This window comes from Oncorhynchus gorbuscha, linkage group LG19, assembly GCF_021184085.1.
Source record: "Oncorhynchus gorbuscha isolate QuinsamMale2020 ecotype Even-year linkage group LG19, OgorEven_v1.0, whole genome shotgun sequence".
NCBI classification, from domain to species: Eukaryota; Metazoa; Chordata; class Actinopteri; order Salmoniformes; family Salmonidae; genus Oncorhynchus; species Oncorhynchus gorbuscha.
Window position 1 is genome coordinate 66690666 of NC_060191.1, and position 18677 is coordinate 66709342.

Sequence of the window (18677 nt, forward strand, 5' to 3'; positions counted from 1 at the left end):
CTCACAGGAAGAAGAAGAAATCTGCCTCTCTAAATTCGCTCCATTGATTAACATCGCAACTTAACCAACACCATTCAATTATTGTGACTGCCTGGACCCATTACTGGGTTTTGAAGTATTGAAACCAAACCATGTCATTTGAATGAAAAGTATTATAATAAACATGACTTCAAATAGGCTACATGTCATATTAAACAGCATATAAACTCTCTAAATAGGTCAGGAGCCAGACAGGGAGACTAAGAAAGAACAGAAATGAATTATTTAGGCTATATTATTTCAATTATTTCAAGGCTCGATCCTACAAAGAAATACATTGTGAAGCATTAGCGAGTGTGACACACTAGGCTGGTAGGGACATAAAGCCCTCAGCATTTAAATAACATTACCTTGTATGAAATCATGATAGTCTATAAAGTGCTCATATAGGCTGTGACTTAATTAGAATGAAATAGAAATTGAACGAAAAATGCCTTATTAGGTTCAGTGCCTTTGAATTGATTTTTAGAAACACCCGTTTGGCCCGAGTACACCCTCATGCTTTCATAAGATGTGTCTTTTCAGATTCCACAATGATTCTTTAGTTGTGGACATTACATCATTACACTCCCTCTCTTGCTATACTCCCTCTCTTCCTCATCTTTATAAGTCACCTTGATTCAGCATGTGTGTTTTATCAGTGTCTTTATGAAAATATTTAGTGAACTCCATGACAGTAGCTAAAGGAAGGGGCTACAGCAGCACACAAGAAGACCACAAATGCATGATGGGACGGGCGCGCCCTGAGCTCATGAAGTGAGCGCTACTGGAGTGAAATTGGAGCGGAAGAGAAGGCTGACGCTCCAGCCTTTGGGAATCTCGCTCCACGCTCCAGTCAAAATGGGTACACTCCGCTCCTCGCTCCGCTCCTCGCTCAGCTCCTCGCTCAGCTCCTCGTTGCACTCACATACTCTGCTGGGGACACACTAGAAATACCATACACAAAGGCATGCATTGAGGCACACACACACTGAGGATAAATCACCATGTGAACAGGCCTGCAGAGACACATATTGTGGGGTTACTTAGTTACAACACATTAAAAACGCTACAGTCAGAAGAAGAGATCCAGCTGTCCTTTCAGTGTGTGTGTGTTTGACAGAGTGAGTGAGTGAGTGAGTGAGTGAGTGAGTGAGTGAGTGAGTGAGTGAGTGAGTGAGTGAGTGAGTGAGTGAGTGAGTGAGTGAGTGAGTGAGAGAGAGAGAGAGAGAGAGAGAGAGAGAGAGAGAGAGAGAGAGAGAGAGAGAGAGAGAGAGAGAAAGAGAGAAAGAGAGAGAGAGAGAGAGAGAGAGAGAGAGAGAGAGAGAGAGAGAGAGAGAGAGAGAGAGAGAGAGAGAGAGGCAGACAGAGTGGGGTGGTGGGGTGGTGGTCACAGAGAGAACGAATAAACTTCAAATTAAATAATATATTGACTATATCTCTTTAGGCTATTGTTCATCTGATGTGATTTTGTAAACTTGCTTTGTCATTTGTTTTATTTGCCAGTAAGGATTGGGATAAATAAATGAATAGTATAAATGAATTGCCTACAGTAGCTTAGACTGAGTAGATACCACATGTAAATGACCAACGATAATAAGAAGGGTAGCCTAGGCGGACAGGCCTGTAACCTATAAACATCAGATCCTATTCTGACTATATCACCCTATCGTTCAGTTACTGCTAAAATATCACCTGCTCGGATTTCTGAGAAGGAATTCCTTGCCTGAGAGGACTCTTTCGTGCCACTGAGAGCCTCACGCCGCAGGTTGGAGAGGGGTTGACGCTCCAACGAGGCCGGATTTACTGCCGCAGACACCAGCCATCCATCACCGCTCTGCTCATTGTCACAATCATCGGGGGAACCAGACTCCCTAGTTCTGTCAGACTTCTGCTGTGAGGCATTCCCGGGCCGACAACACTGCCACCCCAGCACGGAAAGATGTTCCATAACCTCTGCATATGGCTGTGGGTCTACTGTAACGTGCCGGAACAAGAGATAATCCCAAACTGATATACCATGGAGGATTTACAAAATTAAACAAACAAAATAGATAAACCAGCAAGGAATGGGAGCCAGTCCTCACTTTGCTCAGACAAAAACTGCTTTGACACTGGATAAAAAGGTTTAAATAATGTGTAAAACAGTGTTTTGATACGCCTAAATACATGACTCAATACAGGTAGACTATTGTCAGGATATGATCAATCTGAAAGACAATCTGTCATAAATTGTACAGTGTCAGTGTTTCATTCTGGAGTGGTTTGCATTGGAGACAGGAAGAGAGAGCAGGGTTCACTTGAATGGGAAATAAAAGCTCATCCCATCCCTTTCCCTATTGGTCAGAGTAGAGTTCATTTCTAGGAAGGAATGTATTTAATTGTGACCTCTCACTAACTTCCTTCTTTCCCTCTCCACTTATAGGCCTATATTCCGAGGCGTAACATAAAAGACAAGGGCCACTGTATCTGGTAGGAAAAACCATGAATAAAAAAAGGTATTGACTTTACATTGACCTTAGATGCACAATGTATTACAATACGCTGTATGTATTTCTGTAATGAGTTGATGTGTAGGGCCAGGAGTTTTTCTTTAGCGCATACCCTGATGAGGAAAAACTCTAGGCCTTGTGATGAGGAGAGAATAGGCCTCTGAAATCCTCCTTCCTTTCCTCTCCAGGCCACTGGGGAGTGGATAGACTTGTGCTTTTACCATGCTTCTACAGCTATCCCAGAGTACACACAGGCTGTGTTGTAAGTCTCCACCATACTTCTACAGCTATCGCAGGCTGTGTTGTAAGTCTCCACCATACTTCTACAGCTATCACAGAGTACACACAGGCTGTACTGTAGGTCTCCACCATACTTCTACAGCTATCACAGAGTACACACAGGCTGTACTGTAGGTCTCCACCATACTTCTACAGCTATCACAGAGTACACACAGGCTGTACTGTAGGTCTCCACCATGCTTCTACAGCTATCCCAGAGTACACACAGGCTGTACTGTAGGTCTCCACCATACTTCTACAGCTATCACAGAGTACACACAGGCTGTACTGTAGGTCTCCACCATACTTCTACAGCTATCACAGAGTACACACAGGCTGTACTGTAGGTCTCCACCATACTTCTACAGCTATCCCAGAGTACACACAGGCCGTACTGTAGGTCTCCACCATACTTCTACAGCTATCACAGAGTACACACAGGCCGTACTGTAGGTCTCCACCATACTTCTACAGCTATCACAGAGTACACACAGGCTGTACTGTAGGTCTCCACCATACTTCTACAGCTATCACAGAGTACACACAGGCTGTACTGTAGGTCTCCACCATACTTCTACAGCTATCACAGAGTACACACAGGCCATACTGTAGGTCTCCACCATACTTCTACAGCTATCACAGAGTACACACAGGCCATACTGTAGGTCTCCACCATACTTCTACAGCTATCCCAGAGTACACACAGGCTGTACTGTAGGTCTCCACCATACTTCTACAGCTATCACAGAGTACACACAGGCCATACTGTAGGTCTCCACCATACTTCTACAGCTATCACAGAGTACACACAGGCTGTACTGTAGGTCTCCACCATACTTCTACAGCTATCACAGAGTACACACAGGCCGTACTGTAGGTCTCCACCATACTTCTACAGCTATCACAGAGTACACACAGGCCATACTGTAGGTCTCCACCATACTTCTACAGCTATCACAGAGTACACACAGGCCATACTGTAGGTCTCCACCATACTTCTACAGCTATCACAGAGTACACACAGGCTGTACTGTAGGTCTCCACCATACTTCTACAGCTATCACAGAGTACACACAGGCCATACTGTAGGTCTCCACCATACTTCTACAGCTATCACAGAGTACACACAAGCTGTACTGTAGGTCTCCACCATACTTCTACAGCTATCACAGAGTACACACAAGCTGTACTGTAGGTCTCCACCATACTTCTACCAACTATCACAGAGTACACACAGGCTGTACTGTAGGTCTCCACCATACTTCTACAGCTATCACAGGCTGTGTTGTAAGTCTCCACCATACTTCTACAGCTATCACAGAGTACACACAAGCTGTGTGTGTACGTAGAATTCTGCCATGAAACACTGTATGCTGGTGGAGAACGAGGGAGAGGAGTGTGGGAAAGAGAACATGACAGAGAGAGGGACGGGTGAGAGTAGAGGGATGGATGGGAAGAGGGTAGAAAGAGAAGACTGTTGACAGCCCCCTGAGCCCATTCTTACGCTGCAGCAACGTAATGTGAACTAGCTAACTGCACCAGAAGGGAACCATCATCTGTGGACCCCAGTCTCTCTGAGCAGCCATTCCAACACACACACACACACACACACACACACACACACACACACACACACACACACACACACACACACACACACACACACACACACACACACACACACACACACACACACACACACACACACACACACACACACACACACTCTTGCCATTCCAAGGAGTTCGCATCCCTATTAATACCCTACTTCAAGGACTAAGGGATTGGGCGATGATCCATGAGATGCTATCGGGTGACTGATACACACTAGTGTCACTCCTTCTGTCTGCAGGGTATACTGGAGAGATAAAATAACCCCTTATAAAACATGTGTTTGTGTCCTGGTAAATACAACAGTCCCATAGTAATAGAGTCTGTGTAATGTTAGGTAAATATGGGTATTATGTTTTAAATGTTTATGTTTTGTCAATTGGGAACAGTAAATGCATCAGATGGCTTATTGTTATTTTTATTGATTTATTATTATTATTATTGATTTATTATTGTTTTTAATGGTCCTGGTTGACTCTACTGTTGGTTTTGAGAAATGCAGTTGTATGACTTCACACTCCAATTGACAGTTTATAAATATATATATTATCTCCCTTCTGCACAATCACCTCAGCTTTTCCCACCAGCCACCATTCAGACACACACATTAACACACAGCACCCTCCATCTCCACCACCCTGATAACCATCAGCTCCAGGGCGCTCACGCCATTGTTTCACCCTCACGCTAATTACTCATGAGTAGACCTCGAGCGCACTGGCGGGCAGGGGGAGTAATCCATCGTGTATGGCAGCGAGTGGAGGTCGTTTTATTGCAACCAGTCAATTGTCACGTTAAATAACCCTGGACGGAATCGCTTCACGGAAAACCAAGTGGCCTTGAATTTGGACGCACAGACAAAAGCAGCGCGCTGATCGTGATGTTTTTCTAGTCTATTTGCTTTCTCTCTTGGTTGGAAATATGAATAAATGACCAGAAGAAGACACGCAGCTCTTCTATAACCTACCGCTCACCACCCCTGTGTTTAGGATGGTAGGACATACCCCGTCGACATCTCAACCAGCATCCGGGGCGTTCCCGGTGCGTCATCACACCAACGTAAACACACAACGATAGAGAGACTAAGCATTCCAGAACAAACAGAAAAGACAACTTTTCTCTATGCCCATTTTGAGCCGTTAGTATGGATGTCCAATAGACTAGAGGTATCCAATACAGCAGTATTAATGTACATTACAACCATTATAAACACTTTAGCTGAAGAGTCGTCTGATTGGGATGTGCGCCTATGGTGGAGATGCAGCATTTTTTAAATATCATTTGTGATTTAAAAATACAAATAAAAGTATCATGTTTCAAGGGCGAGACTGCCTTGAATTTCTAAAAATATGACCCACAGCCGGAATAAATGCTGTGGAGTCCAGTCCGCTCATGAGAAGAGGGCCACAGGCAACTTTCCTCACCTGAAACCCCGCCCTTCTGAGCGCTCTTCCGCCTGCTGATTGGCTTCTGAGACCTCTCCTGGCCGCTGGTTGGCTGTCCCTGGCGAGAGAGATGGAGAATTCGCTCTTTACGGAGTGGGGCGGAGGCGCGCGGGCAGAACCCACAGAGACAGACCAGCAGCCTCTTACCACAGCGCAAGAACTAACGGAGCTACTATACCCGGGAACCAGAACGGACAGGGCTCCAGGATATCTCCGAGGTCTCGTGCGTGAAAAAACAGAGAAGGAACTATCGAAACAGACACTGCAACGCGAGGCAGTAGTTTAATTGCAAGGAAAATCTGGATTTAACATTTCATGTTGTTATTGCCTTTGGATAAGTTGTTTCCAACTTCGCTTGACGGGTTGGAGTAGGTAACCAACTGTGTTTCCAGTGGAGGGTTTCATATTGGCGACCACGCACTCTGAAGTGGACTAAAGTTTTCCCAGTACCCGGTGGTCTACCCTACCTGGCAACGCCCGGAACCTGATCAATTGATAACTTTGGAACTTTTTCTCCTAGTGACAATGGGTCGGGCTGTGGACGCTCTCGCTGCGGTAGCGCTCTCCCTCGCGCTGCTCTGCGTTCCAGGACACCTTGGTCTGGTGCGTGCGTTCGGCGAAGAGTCAGAGGAGATGACGTGCGACCCGATACGCATCGCCATGTGCCAGGACCTGGGCTACAACGTCACCAAGATGCCCAACCTGGTGGGCAACGTCCTGCAGTCAGACGCCGAGCTCCAGCTCACCACCTTCACACCACTCATACAGTATGGCTGCTCCAGCCAACTGAAGGTACACACACACACACACACACACACACACACACACACACACACACACACACACACACACACACACACACACACACACACACACACACACACACACACACACACACACACACACACACACACACACACACACACACACACACACACACACACACACACACACACACACACACACACACACTCACACACACACACACACACACACACACACACACCTTAACCTAACAAACCTTATTTTACATTGCAGTCATTTAGCAGAGGCTCTCATCCAGAGTGACTTTACAGAAGCAGTTAGTGTTAAGTGCCTTGCTCAAGGGCACATCAGCAGATTGTTTCACCCTAGTCAGCTCAGGGATTCAAATCAGCAACACTTCAGTTACTGGCCTAATACTCTTAACCGCTAGGTTACCTGCCATCCTAACTCCTACCCCTAATTGTAACCCGACACCTAGCCCTAAGCCTAAAATAACCTTTTGTCGTGAGAAATGTCCCCACAAGGGAGAATTTTCCTTATTTTACTATCCTTGTGGGGACTTTGAGGGATTTCTGGTACCCACATGGATAGTAATACAAGACCCCCTCCCCAGACACACACACTCTCTCAATTCAATTCACGGGGATTTATTGGCATGGGAAACAAACATATGTTAACATTGCCGAAGCAAGTGATCTAAATAATATACAAAAGTGTAATAAACAATGTCTCTCTAGCTGCTCCAGCCGACTGAAGGCACACGCCTGTTGGTTCTCAGGCTGGGTTGGGCTGTGTGTTGAAGCAGGCAGTGGAGAGAGGGAGACAGAGAGCACATGACAGAGTCACAGGGAGACCATCCAGTCTTGGTTCAGCAGCACGGGGCAGTGATATAATATATATCTGAGGAGTGGAGAGGGCCAGGCAAGCTCCATAGAGTAACAACAATACTGCTCTCAGTACTACTCTCTGTAAGGCCACTTGTCTGCCTGAACCACCATGAAGCTGGAAATTAAATCCATCCCATTTTGTCCTTCTCAAAGGTTTTTATTGTCCTGACTGAAATGACCAATGAGTCGTTTTTTTTGTGTAGTTCGATGGCAATGGCATGAATGGGTCCAGTTCTGTTGATCATTTAATGTGGTTTACCTCTCCATAGTCTGTAGACACAACAACCCAGTGGTTTACCTCTCCATAGTCTGTAGACACAACAACCCAGTGGTTTACCTCTCCATAGTCTGTAGACACAACAACCCAGTGGTTTACCTCTCCATAGTCTGTAGACACAACAACCCAGTGGTTTACCTCTCCATAGTCTGTAGACACAACAACCCAGTGGTTTACCTCTCCATAGTCTGTAGACACAACAACCCAGTGGTTTACCTCTCCATAGTCTGTAGACACAACAACCCAGTGGTTTACCTCTCCATAGTCTGTAGACACAACAACCCAGTGGTTTACCTCTCCATAGTCTGTAGACACAACAACCCAGTGGTTTACCTCTCCATAGTCTGTAGACACAACAACCCAGTGGTTTACCTCTCCATAGTCTGTAGACACAACAACCCAGTGGTTTACCTCTCCATAGTCTGTAGACACAACAACCCAGTGGTTTACCTCTCCATAGTCTGTAGACACAACAACCCAGTGGTTTTACCTCTCCATAGTCTGTAGACACAACAACCCAGTGGTTTACCTCTCCATAGTCTGTAGACACAACAACCCAGTGGTTTACCTCTCCATAGTCTGTAGACACAACAACCCAGTGGTTTTACCTCTCCATAGTCTGTAGACACAACAACCCAGTGGTTTACCTCTCCATAGTCTGTAGACACAACAACCCAGTGGTTTACCTCTCCATAGTCTGTAGACACAACAACCCAGTGGTTTACCTCTCCATAGTCTGTAGACACAACAACCCAGTGGTTTACCTCTCCATAGTCTGTAGACACAACAACCCAGTGGTTTACCTCTCCATAGTCTGTAGACACAACAACCCAGTGGTTTACCTCTCCATAGTCTGTAGACACAACAACCCAGTGGTTTACCTCTCCATAGTATGTCCATAGTATGTAGACACAACAACCCAGTGGTTTTACCTCTCCATAGTCTGTAGACACAACAACCCAGTGGTTTACCACTCCATAGTCTGTAGACACAACAACCCACTGTCCAGTTCTGTTGATCAGTTACAGTGGTTTTACCACTCCATAGTCTGTAGACACAACAACCCAGTGGTTTACCTCTCCATAGTCTGTAGACACAACAACCCAGTGGTTTACCTCTCCATAGTCTGTAGACACAACAACCCAGTGGTTTACCTCTCCATAGTCTGTAGACACAACAACCCAGTGGTTTACCACTCCATAGTCTGTAGACACAACAACCCACTGTCCAGTTCTGTTGATCAGTTACAGTGGTTTTACCACTCCATAGTCTGTAGACACAACAACCCAGTGGTTTACCTCTCCATAGTCTGTAGACACAACAACCCAGTGGTTTACCTCTCCATAGTCTGTAGACACAACAACCCAGTGGTTTACCTCTCCATAGTCTGTAGACACAACAACCCAGTGGTTTACCTCTCCATAGTCTGTAGACACAACAACCCAGTGGTTTTACCTCTCCATAGTCTCTAGACACAACAACCCAGTGGTTTACCTCTCCATAGTCTGTAGACACAACAACCCAGTGGTTTACCACTCCATAGTCTGTAGACACAACAACCCAGTGGTTTTACCTCTCCATAGTCTGTAGACACAACAACCCAGTGGTTTACCTCTCCATAGTCTGTAGACACAACAACCCAGTGGTTTACCTCTCCATAGTCTGTAGACACAACAACCCAGTGGTTTACCTCTCCATAGTCTGTAGACACAACAACCCAGTGGTTTACCTCTCCATAGTCTGTAGACACAACAACCCAGTGGTTTACCTCTCCATAGTCTGTAGACACAACAACCCAGTGGTTTACCTCTCCATAGTCTGTAGACACAACAACCCAGTGGTTTACCTCTCCATAGTCTGTAGACACAACAACCCAGTGGTTTACCTCTCCATAGTCTGTAGACACAACAACCCAGTGGTTTACCTCTCCATAGTCTGTAGACACAACAACCCAGTGGTTTACCTCTCCATAGTCTGTAGACACAACAACCCAGTGGTTTACCTCTCCATAGTCTGTAGACACAACAACCCAGTGGTTTTACCTCTCCATAGTCTGTAGACACAACAACCCAGTGGTTTTACCTCTCCATAGTCTGTAGACACAACAACCCAGTGGTTTACCTCTCCATAGTCTGTAGACACAACAACCCAGTGGTTTACCTCTCCATAGTCTGTAGACACAACAACCCAGTGGTTTTACCTCTCCATAGTCTGTAGACACAACAACCCAGTGGTTTACCTCTCCATAGTCTGTAGACACAACAACCCAGTGGTTTACCTCTCCATAGTCTGTAGACACAACAACCCAGTGGTTTACCTCTCCATAGTCTGTAGACACAACAACCCAGTGGTTTACCTCTCCATAGTCTGTAGACACAACAACCCAGTGGTTTACCTCTCCATAGTCTGTAGACACAACAACCCAGTGTTTTTACCTCTCCATAGCCATTACTCCAATTCTCATTTATTTATTAAGGGCTTTTGGGGTATTATTGTGGCGTTGTGGTTGTCTGGATGCTATAGGTTATTGGATTTATTATGGTGTTGTGTAGTTTGTGTTGTGGTTGTCTGGATGCTATAGGTTATTGGAGTGATTATGGGGTTGTGTAGTTTGTGTAGCTTGTGTTGTGGTGGTGTAGTTTGTGTTGTGGTTGTGTAGTTTGGGTTGTGGTTGTCTGTCTCTTGTGGTTCAGTGTGAGAGGTCTGGACTGACGGCTGTGAGAAGTCGCCATCCAACAGATTAGGCTCTTTCACACACACACACACACACACACACACACACACACACACACACACACACACACACACACACACACACACACACACACACACACACACACACACACACACACACACACACACACACACACACACACACACACACACACACACACACACACACACACACACACTAACCTGCAATAATGTAAACTAGATCTTACACATTGCTTTTCTAATAGGAAGAAACCCTCAGACACCCACACACACACACTGGGCTGTGAACAGCGGCAGCACTCTGGTTACCTGCTGCGGAGGGGGGAAAACAAGCCTCCTGCTGCGGAAGGGGAAAACTAGCCTCCTGCTGCGGAGGGGGGGGAAACAAGCCTTCTGCTGCAGAGGGAGGAAAACAAGCCTCCTGCTGTGGAGGGGGAAAATAAGCCTTCTGCTGCGGAGGGGGGAAAACAAGCCTCCTGCTGCGAAGGGGGGAAAACAAGCCTCCTGCTGCAGAGGGGGGATAACAAGCTTCCTGCTGCGGAGGGGGGAAAACAAGCCTCCTGCTGCGGAGGGGGGAAAACAACCCTTCTCCTGTCCAGCTGGTGATCAGAGAACAGTAGCACAGCTCCAACAGAGAGAAACATCACTGATATCATCTCTCACACTCACAATGCCGCCCTGCGCTTCCCACACCACACCACACGGTAGCCCCTCGCCCCCCGTACACACACACAAACCTAGCCCCAATACATTCACTTGTTTAGATGGTGTGTTTATGGCTAGACAGTTATCTTTACTGAAGTATGCTGACCAGAGAGTGAAAGTAGAGTTGGTCCCCATTTGTAAGTCGCTCTGGATAAGAGCGTCTGCTAAATGACTTAAATGTAAATGTAAATGTCCCCCTCAGTTAAAGTACCCCAGACATTTACGTCCCCACAGGAGGCTTTTTGCCTTTCGGAAGGCCGTCATTGTAAATCAGAATTTTGTTCTTAACTGACTTGCCTAGTTATATAAAAATAAATCTCTCCATCACGTTATCTGTATGACTATTAAATTAACTGTTTTTGTTGTTGTGGCTTTAATAATTTAAAATTCACTTAAGGTTTCACCACAAACTTTTGTGCTCGTTTACCTGGCTTTCCTGACTAAGCCCAAAACACAGTTCCTTTCATTTCCAGTTGTAGTCTGAAATTAGAATAGGAATCAGACTAAGGACCATGATGTAACACAGGGAAAGCAGACAGAGCAATGCACACAGAATCGCCATAACATTTTTAGAAATTCATGAAGTGTACATATGCAAAGATAACACCTCTCTGTCTCTCTCTCCAGTTCTTCCTGTGTGCCGTGTACGTACCCATGTGTACAGACAAGGTTCCCATCCCCATCGGGCCGTGTGGCAGCATGTGTCTGTCTGTCAAGAGGAAGTGTCTGCCAGTCCTAATAGAGTTCGGCTTCGTCTGGCCAGAGCTGCTCAACTGCAGCCTGTTCCCCTCTCAGAACGACCACAACCACATGTGTATGGAGGGTCCAGGGGACGAGGACGCCCCTTTCCACCCTGTCCGACCCCTGCCCCCCCAGGAGGAGGAGTGCCAGGCCCTGGGGGCCGGGCCAGACCAGTATGCCTGGGTGAGGCGGAGCCACAGCTGTGCACTGCAGTGTGGGTATGACGCGGGGCTGTACCGGCGCGAGGCCAAGGTGTTTACAGACGTGTGGATGGCAGTGTGGGCGGTGTTGTGTTTCCTCTCTACCACCCTGACCGTCCTCACCTTCCTCCTGGACTCAACACGTTTCTCCTACCCTGAGAGACCCATCATCTTCCTCTCCATGTGCTCCAACCTCTACAGCGTGGCCTACCTGGTGAGGACATAGGACTTAGAGCAGGGGTAGGCAACACTGGTCCTGGAGTGTTGCAGGTGTGCTGATTTTAGGCAACCACTGAACTGATCAATTCGTTCTGTTGGTCCGGTGTGGAGCCTAGTTGGAACAAAATCCAGCAGTATCTGTGGCACTCCAGGAACAGGGTTGCCGACCCCTGTGTTGCCGACCCCAGGGTTGCCGACCCCAGGGTTGCCAACCCCTGCGTTGCCGACCCCTGTGTTGCCGACCCCTGTGTTGCCGACCCCTGTGTTGCCGACCCCTGTGTTGCCGACCCCTGTGTTGCCGACCCCTGTGTTGCCGACCCCTGTGTTGCCGACCCCAGGGTTGCCGACCCCTGACTCAAATCAGTTTAAAAGTCCTTGGCTGTTTCTCAATCATTTAAAGTAGCCTCCTCTTCTCCATGATCACTAATATGAGAGTTGGAAGCAGTTTGTTGAAAACCTGTCCAGTCCTTTCAGCTACCAGTAGTGATGAGGAATGTAGGTAATCAGTCAATCCAATTCATTTATAAAGCCCTTCTTTACATCAGAAGAAACCCCAAACAGCAAGCAATGCAGGTGTAGAAGCACGGTGGCTAAGAATAACTCCCTAGAAAGACCAGAATCTATGAAGAAACCTAGAGAGGAACCAGGCTATGAGGGCTGGCCAGTCCTCTTCTGGCTGTGCCGGAATAATAATCACAGTGGTTGTAGAGGGTGCAACATGCTAGAGTATGTAGACCCAACCCTGGTCTCCTGGATGACCCCTGGTCTAACCCCTGTCTCTGTCTGTCTCCCTGTAGGTGCGCCTGACTCTGGGTCGGGAGCGTGTATCCTGTGATCTGGAGGAGGCAGCAGTTCCTGTTCTGGTACAGGAGGGGTTAAAGAGTACCGGATGTGCCATCGTCTTCCTCCTGCTTTACTTCTTTGGCATGGCCTCCTCGCTGTGGTGGGCACACACACACACACACACACACACACACACACACACACACACACACACACACACACACACACACACACACACACACACACACACACACACACACACACACACACACACACACACACACACACACACACACACACACACACACACACTGGCCAAAAGGATTACACTCTAAGGAATAGATTTGAATGAAACCGTTAGAATAGTCAACTCCCAGCTCTCTAACCTGTCTCTCTCTCTCTGCCTCCTCCCAGGTGGGTGATTCTGACTCTGACTTGGTTCCTGGCTGCAGGGTTAAAGTGGGGTCACGAGGCGATCGAAATGCACAGCTCCTACTTCCACATAGCAGCCTGGGCCATCCCCGCCGTCAAGACCATCGTCATCCTCATCATGCGACTAGTAGACGCAGATGACCTCACGGGGCTTTGCTACGTGGGTAACCTACAGCAAGAGGCCCTGACGGGCTTCGTGGTCGCCCCGCTCGCCACCTACCTCCTCATCGGGACATTGTTCATCTGCGCCGGCCTGGTGGCCCTGTTTAAGATCCGCTCCAACCTGCAGAAGGACGGGGCCAAGACGGACAAGCTGGAGCGTCTGATGGTGAAGATCGGGGTGTTCTCTGTGCTGTACATGGTACCTGCGTCCACCGTGATAGGCTGCTACCTCTACCAGCTGTCCCACTGGGGGGACTTCAGGGCCAGTGCCAGGGACTCGTATGTGGCAGCAGAGATGCTGAGGATCTTTATGTCTCTGCTGGTGGGCATCACGTCGGGCATGTGGATCTGGTCTGCCAAGACCCTCCACACCTGGAAACGCTGCTCTGCCCGGCTGTGGAGAGACGGTCGGGCAGGGAGGGGCAAGCGGGCACCGGGGGACAGCTGGATAAAACCTGGCAAGGGCAATGAGACGGTGGTGTGAGGAGAGAGGGAGAGAAAGAGGGGAAGATAGGAACCGGGTGGCTCTATAAAGCAAACCTGCCCCCAAACCCACTACTGGATCCACTATCTGATGGAGAGAGTGAAAGAGAAGAACAAACAGATATATAGCACCCCTAAGCAGATAGCAGTTTCCTGTTGTCCACTTGTTCTGTGGTTCTCTCCCTACTAGCAGACTAACCCACTGCCAGAGAAGAGACTGACCCTGTAGCCTACAGCAGACTAACCCACTGCCAGAGAAGAGACTGACCCTGTAGCCTACAGCAGACTAACCCACTGCCAGAGAAGAGACTGACCCTGTAGCCTACAGCAGACTAACCCACTGCCAGAGAAGAGACTGACCCTGTAGCCTACAGCAGACTAACCCACTGCCAGAGAAGAGACTGACCCTGTAGCCTACAGCAGACTAACCCACTGCCAGAGAAAGAGTAGCCTACAGCAGACTAACCCACTGCCAGAGAAGAGACTGACCCTGTAGCCTACAGCAGACTAACCCACTGCCAGAGAAGAGACTGACCCTGTAGCCTACAGCAGACTAACCCACTGCCAGAGAAGAGACTGACCCTGTAGCCTACAGCAGACTAACCCACTGCCAGAGAAGAGACTGACCCTGTAGCCTACAGCAGACTAACCCACTGCCAGAGAAGAGACTGACCCTGTAGCCTAACCCACTGCCAGAGAAGAGACTGACCCTGTAGCCTACAGCAGACTAACCCACTGCCAGAGAAGAGACTGACCCTGTAGCCTACAGCAGACTAACCCACTGCCAGAGAAGAGACTGACCCTGTAGCCTACAGCAGACTCTGGGCTGATCTATAGAACCTTCTGACTTCAGACAGGTGTTTTAAAGGTTGAATTTACACTGGAGTCATGGTCCAGATGATGTAGAGATCTAAACTACAGCCACACTGAAATGCACTATGACTAGCTGATGTGGATGTAGCTTGGTTAACATGCCTTATGAGGAACGGGAGGCTGGGCTGCCCAGACAGCCACACTCTGGACGCTATAAAGCTATGCTACTGCAAAGAGACTTGGGATTTGTAGTGACTAGACTCTATGGTGCTGCAGCTAAGGCACTTGGGAAACGTAGGCCTGTGTCCTTTACCTCAGTCCTCAGCGAGCAGCACAGCTGACCTCCACGCAGTCTTAACGAGGAAACAGACACTCAACTATAAACTCTGAACTTTAACCCTTGACCTTCTCCAGTCACTCGTGGAACCCTTAGGAATGGCAGTCAGTAATGAACCGGTGTAAAAGGTTCTTTCTGTATTTTTTACCGGTGATAGAAATAAATGAAGGGTTATTATGACTGATGTTAGACAATCAACCCCCAAAATACATTATACAAAAGCTGTAATACACCAACACACACACACACACACACACACACACACACACACACACACACACACACACACACACACACACACACACACACACACACACACACACACACACACACACACACACACACACACACACACACACACACACACACACACACACACACACACACACACACACACACACACACACGGGAGTCAAACTCATACAGTCTGTACAGTTGCACCCTTGTGCAATCCACTGCCATTCAAATCTGCTGCATCAGCTGAGTTATTATTGTCAACACAACACACACAGCAGAGAGACAGTCAACACAACACACACAGCAGAGAGACAGTCAACACAACACACACAGCAGAGAGACAGTCAACACAACACACACAGCAGAGAGACAGTCAACACAACACACACAGCAGAGAGACAGTCAACACAACACACACAGCAGAGAGACAGTCAACACAACACACACAGCAGAGAGACAGTCAACACAACACACACAGCAGAGAGACAGTCAACACAACACACACAGCAGCCTGTCTCTCTACTCTGTTATTGCAGCCTGTCTCTCTACTGTGTTACTGTAGCCTGTCTCTCTACTGTGTTACTGCAGCCTGTCTCTCTACTCTGTTACTGCAGCCTGTCTCTCTACTCTGTTACTGCAGCCTGTCTCTCTACTCTGTTACTGCAGCCTGTCTCTCTACTCTGTTACTGCAGCCTGTCTCTCTACTGTGTTGCTGCAGCCTGTCTCTCTACTGTTTTACTGCAGCCTGTCTCTCTACTGTGTTACTGCAGCCTGTCTCTCTACTGTGTTACTGCAGCCTGTCTCTCTACTGTGTTACTGCAGCCTGTCTCTCTACTGTGTTACTGCAGCCTGTCTCTCTACTGTGTTACTGCAGCCTGTCTCTCTACTGTGTTGCTGCAGCCTGTCTCTCTACTGTGTTACTGTAGCCTGTCTCTCTACTGTGTTGCTGCAGCCTGTCTCTCTACTGTGTTACTGCAGCCTGTCTCTCTACTGTGTTACTGCAGCCTGTCTCTCTACTGTGTTGCTGCAGCCTGTCTCTCTACTGTGTTGCCAGTCTATACCAGACAAGTCCTCTGTTTCTGTGAGTCTGAATGTAATAACACTCTAGTTAATAGGTTTCAAATGCAACCGTATCATTCCCCATATAGTGATCAAGTCGAACACTATGAGGAATAGGGTGTGGTTTAGGAAGTGCCTTTTGAAGTGTGATTTTAACCTGTTAGTACCTAAGACCTTTGGGTACTGCCAACCCCACAACTCCGTGAAGTACTTTTAGAAAATGAACTATTTTGTAAAGACAAACAGGTGTTTGATGTCTTTTAATGTATTATAAGAAATGCTAATTTATCTTTGTAAAAAAAAAGTCTAAAACCTAAAAACATGTTTATTAAAAAAAACTTTTGTATCAGAAGAAGGAAAAATAAAAACGTTTTGGTTTTAAAATGTGCTCTACTTTTATTTATTGCGTGTGTGAATTAATGTTGTCCAATTAATACACAGATTATAACCTTTGTAATATATTATATCTGGATTTCATCAGTACTACATCAAGTCAAACTTGAAACTGGATTTAAAATAAACTCAAAGTTCAGATTTACATGATAAAATGGACAATGTGTGCATGACCTGATGCCCCATCCACTGCTATGAACATCATGGTTATTGTAATGAACTGTCCGATGCTGCCATCTAGAGGTTCAGTGCTGTAACTACACTCTAAAGTCTTCTCTGAGACCAACTACAAACACAATTGGCCTGAAAGAACCACAATTTGGCAACAATCACATTCATTGACTCTAAACTAAAACATGTAACATTTCCACCTGCAACTATTTATAACTATAAATTACCTACCAATTGTAGCAAATAAATAGAAATCCCCGAGAGTAAAACACCATTTGTTTTGAATGAATGCATGACATTTCAAATGAACTTCGGCTGTTTGGCTACCGTTCCCTATTGACAACAGAAAACATTGTGTTGGCCAAAACATTATCAAAGCAGAACTTTGTCACGTCCTTGCAACTGATGTTTAGTGGATTATGATCAGGTAAGAAGCAGTACTGAGCCATTTTAGGCACGTCTAGCTGTATCTTAAAAAAAAAAATATATATATATATATAGCTGAAAGGCCTACATTTTACTCACACATGCATCAACAACAAACCTGCATGATGATGAAGTATTCCAAGTGCAGCAACATACATCCCATCCAGCACATTTGGTTCCTTGGAAGCTGTGGGAACAAACATGTCTGGTTTCTCATTGGTTCTGGGAACATTACTGGGAATGGAAGTGAACATTTCTGGGAATGGAAGTGAACATTTCTGGGAATGGAAGTGAACATTTCTGGGAATGGAAGTGAACATTACTGGGAATGGAAGTGAACATTTTGAGAATGGAAGTGAACATTTTGAGAATGGAAGTGAACATTACTGGGAATGGAAGTGAACATTTTGAGAATGTTCATTATTAGTTTGCAGGTTCTGGGAACATGTTTCTATAGTTCCCAGAAAGTTTTCCTATGAGGATTTATTAACATTCAGTGAACGGGAATTCTAGGTTATTTGAAAGTAATGAAACAACGTTCTGAGACCAATGAGGCTTTTAATAACACTGCTAGTTTAGTTTGGGTTTCCTGTTTTAAACAGCAAACACAGGACACGTGGAAATGTCTTTGCTTTGGGCATTAATTATGCAAACACGTTTCCTTTTATTATTATTGTGACACGGTGTCAGTGAGATTCGAACCTATGATCTTCTGCCCATGAAATGAGTCTACTGCGCCACCACAATGGAGCAGGCGTGCTATTTAAATAAATAAAAACTCATGTTCGTTTTAGTTTATTCCAACAGACCCTATTTCAAAGGAAACAAGTAGTCATTAAGATCAATAGTGTGTTGCAGCCAAGACACATGAACAAGATAGAGGATAGAGAGAGTTTTGTTGATGCTGAGAACAGAATGTAAATGTTTTTCATTTCATCTTTATTTAACTAGGTAAGTCAGTTAAGAACAAATTCTTATTTTCAATGACGGCCTAGGAACAGTGGGTTAACTGGTCTAGGAACAGTTG

At 46.4% G+C, this 18677-nt stretch overlaps 2 protein-coding genes across 2 annotated transcripts in view; one reads left to right on the forward strand and one right to left on the reverse strand.

The window, feature by feature from the left end:
• LOC124004954 (cytoplasmic dynein 2 heavy chain 1-like) overlaps nt 1-1969 on the reverse strand; it is a 176945-nt gene extending 174976 nt beyond the window's left edge. The window contains exons 1-2 of the mRNA XM_046313758.1: nt 1745-1969; nt 840-965 (exon numbers count right to left, since the gene is read on the reverse strand). Coding sequence (XP_046169714.1) covers nt 840-965; nt 1745-1969 — 351 coding nt within the window. The remainder of the gene's footprint in view (nt 1-839; nt 966-1744) is intronic.
• Nucleotides 1970-5949: 3980 nt separating this feature from the next.
• On the forward strand, nt 5950-14627 carry LOC124006474 (frizzled-4-like). Its single transcript, XM_046316513.1, has 4 exons — nt 5950-6637; nt 11822-12349; nt 13152-13297; nt 13552-14627. Exons 1-4 carry the CDS (start codon nt 6371-6373, stop codon nt 14213-14215), a joined length of 1605 nt encoding a protein of 534 aa, XP_046172469.1. The 5' UTR covers nt 5950-6370; the 3' UTR covers nt 14216-14627.
• Nucleotides 14628-18677: the final 4050 nt, after the last annotated feature.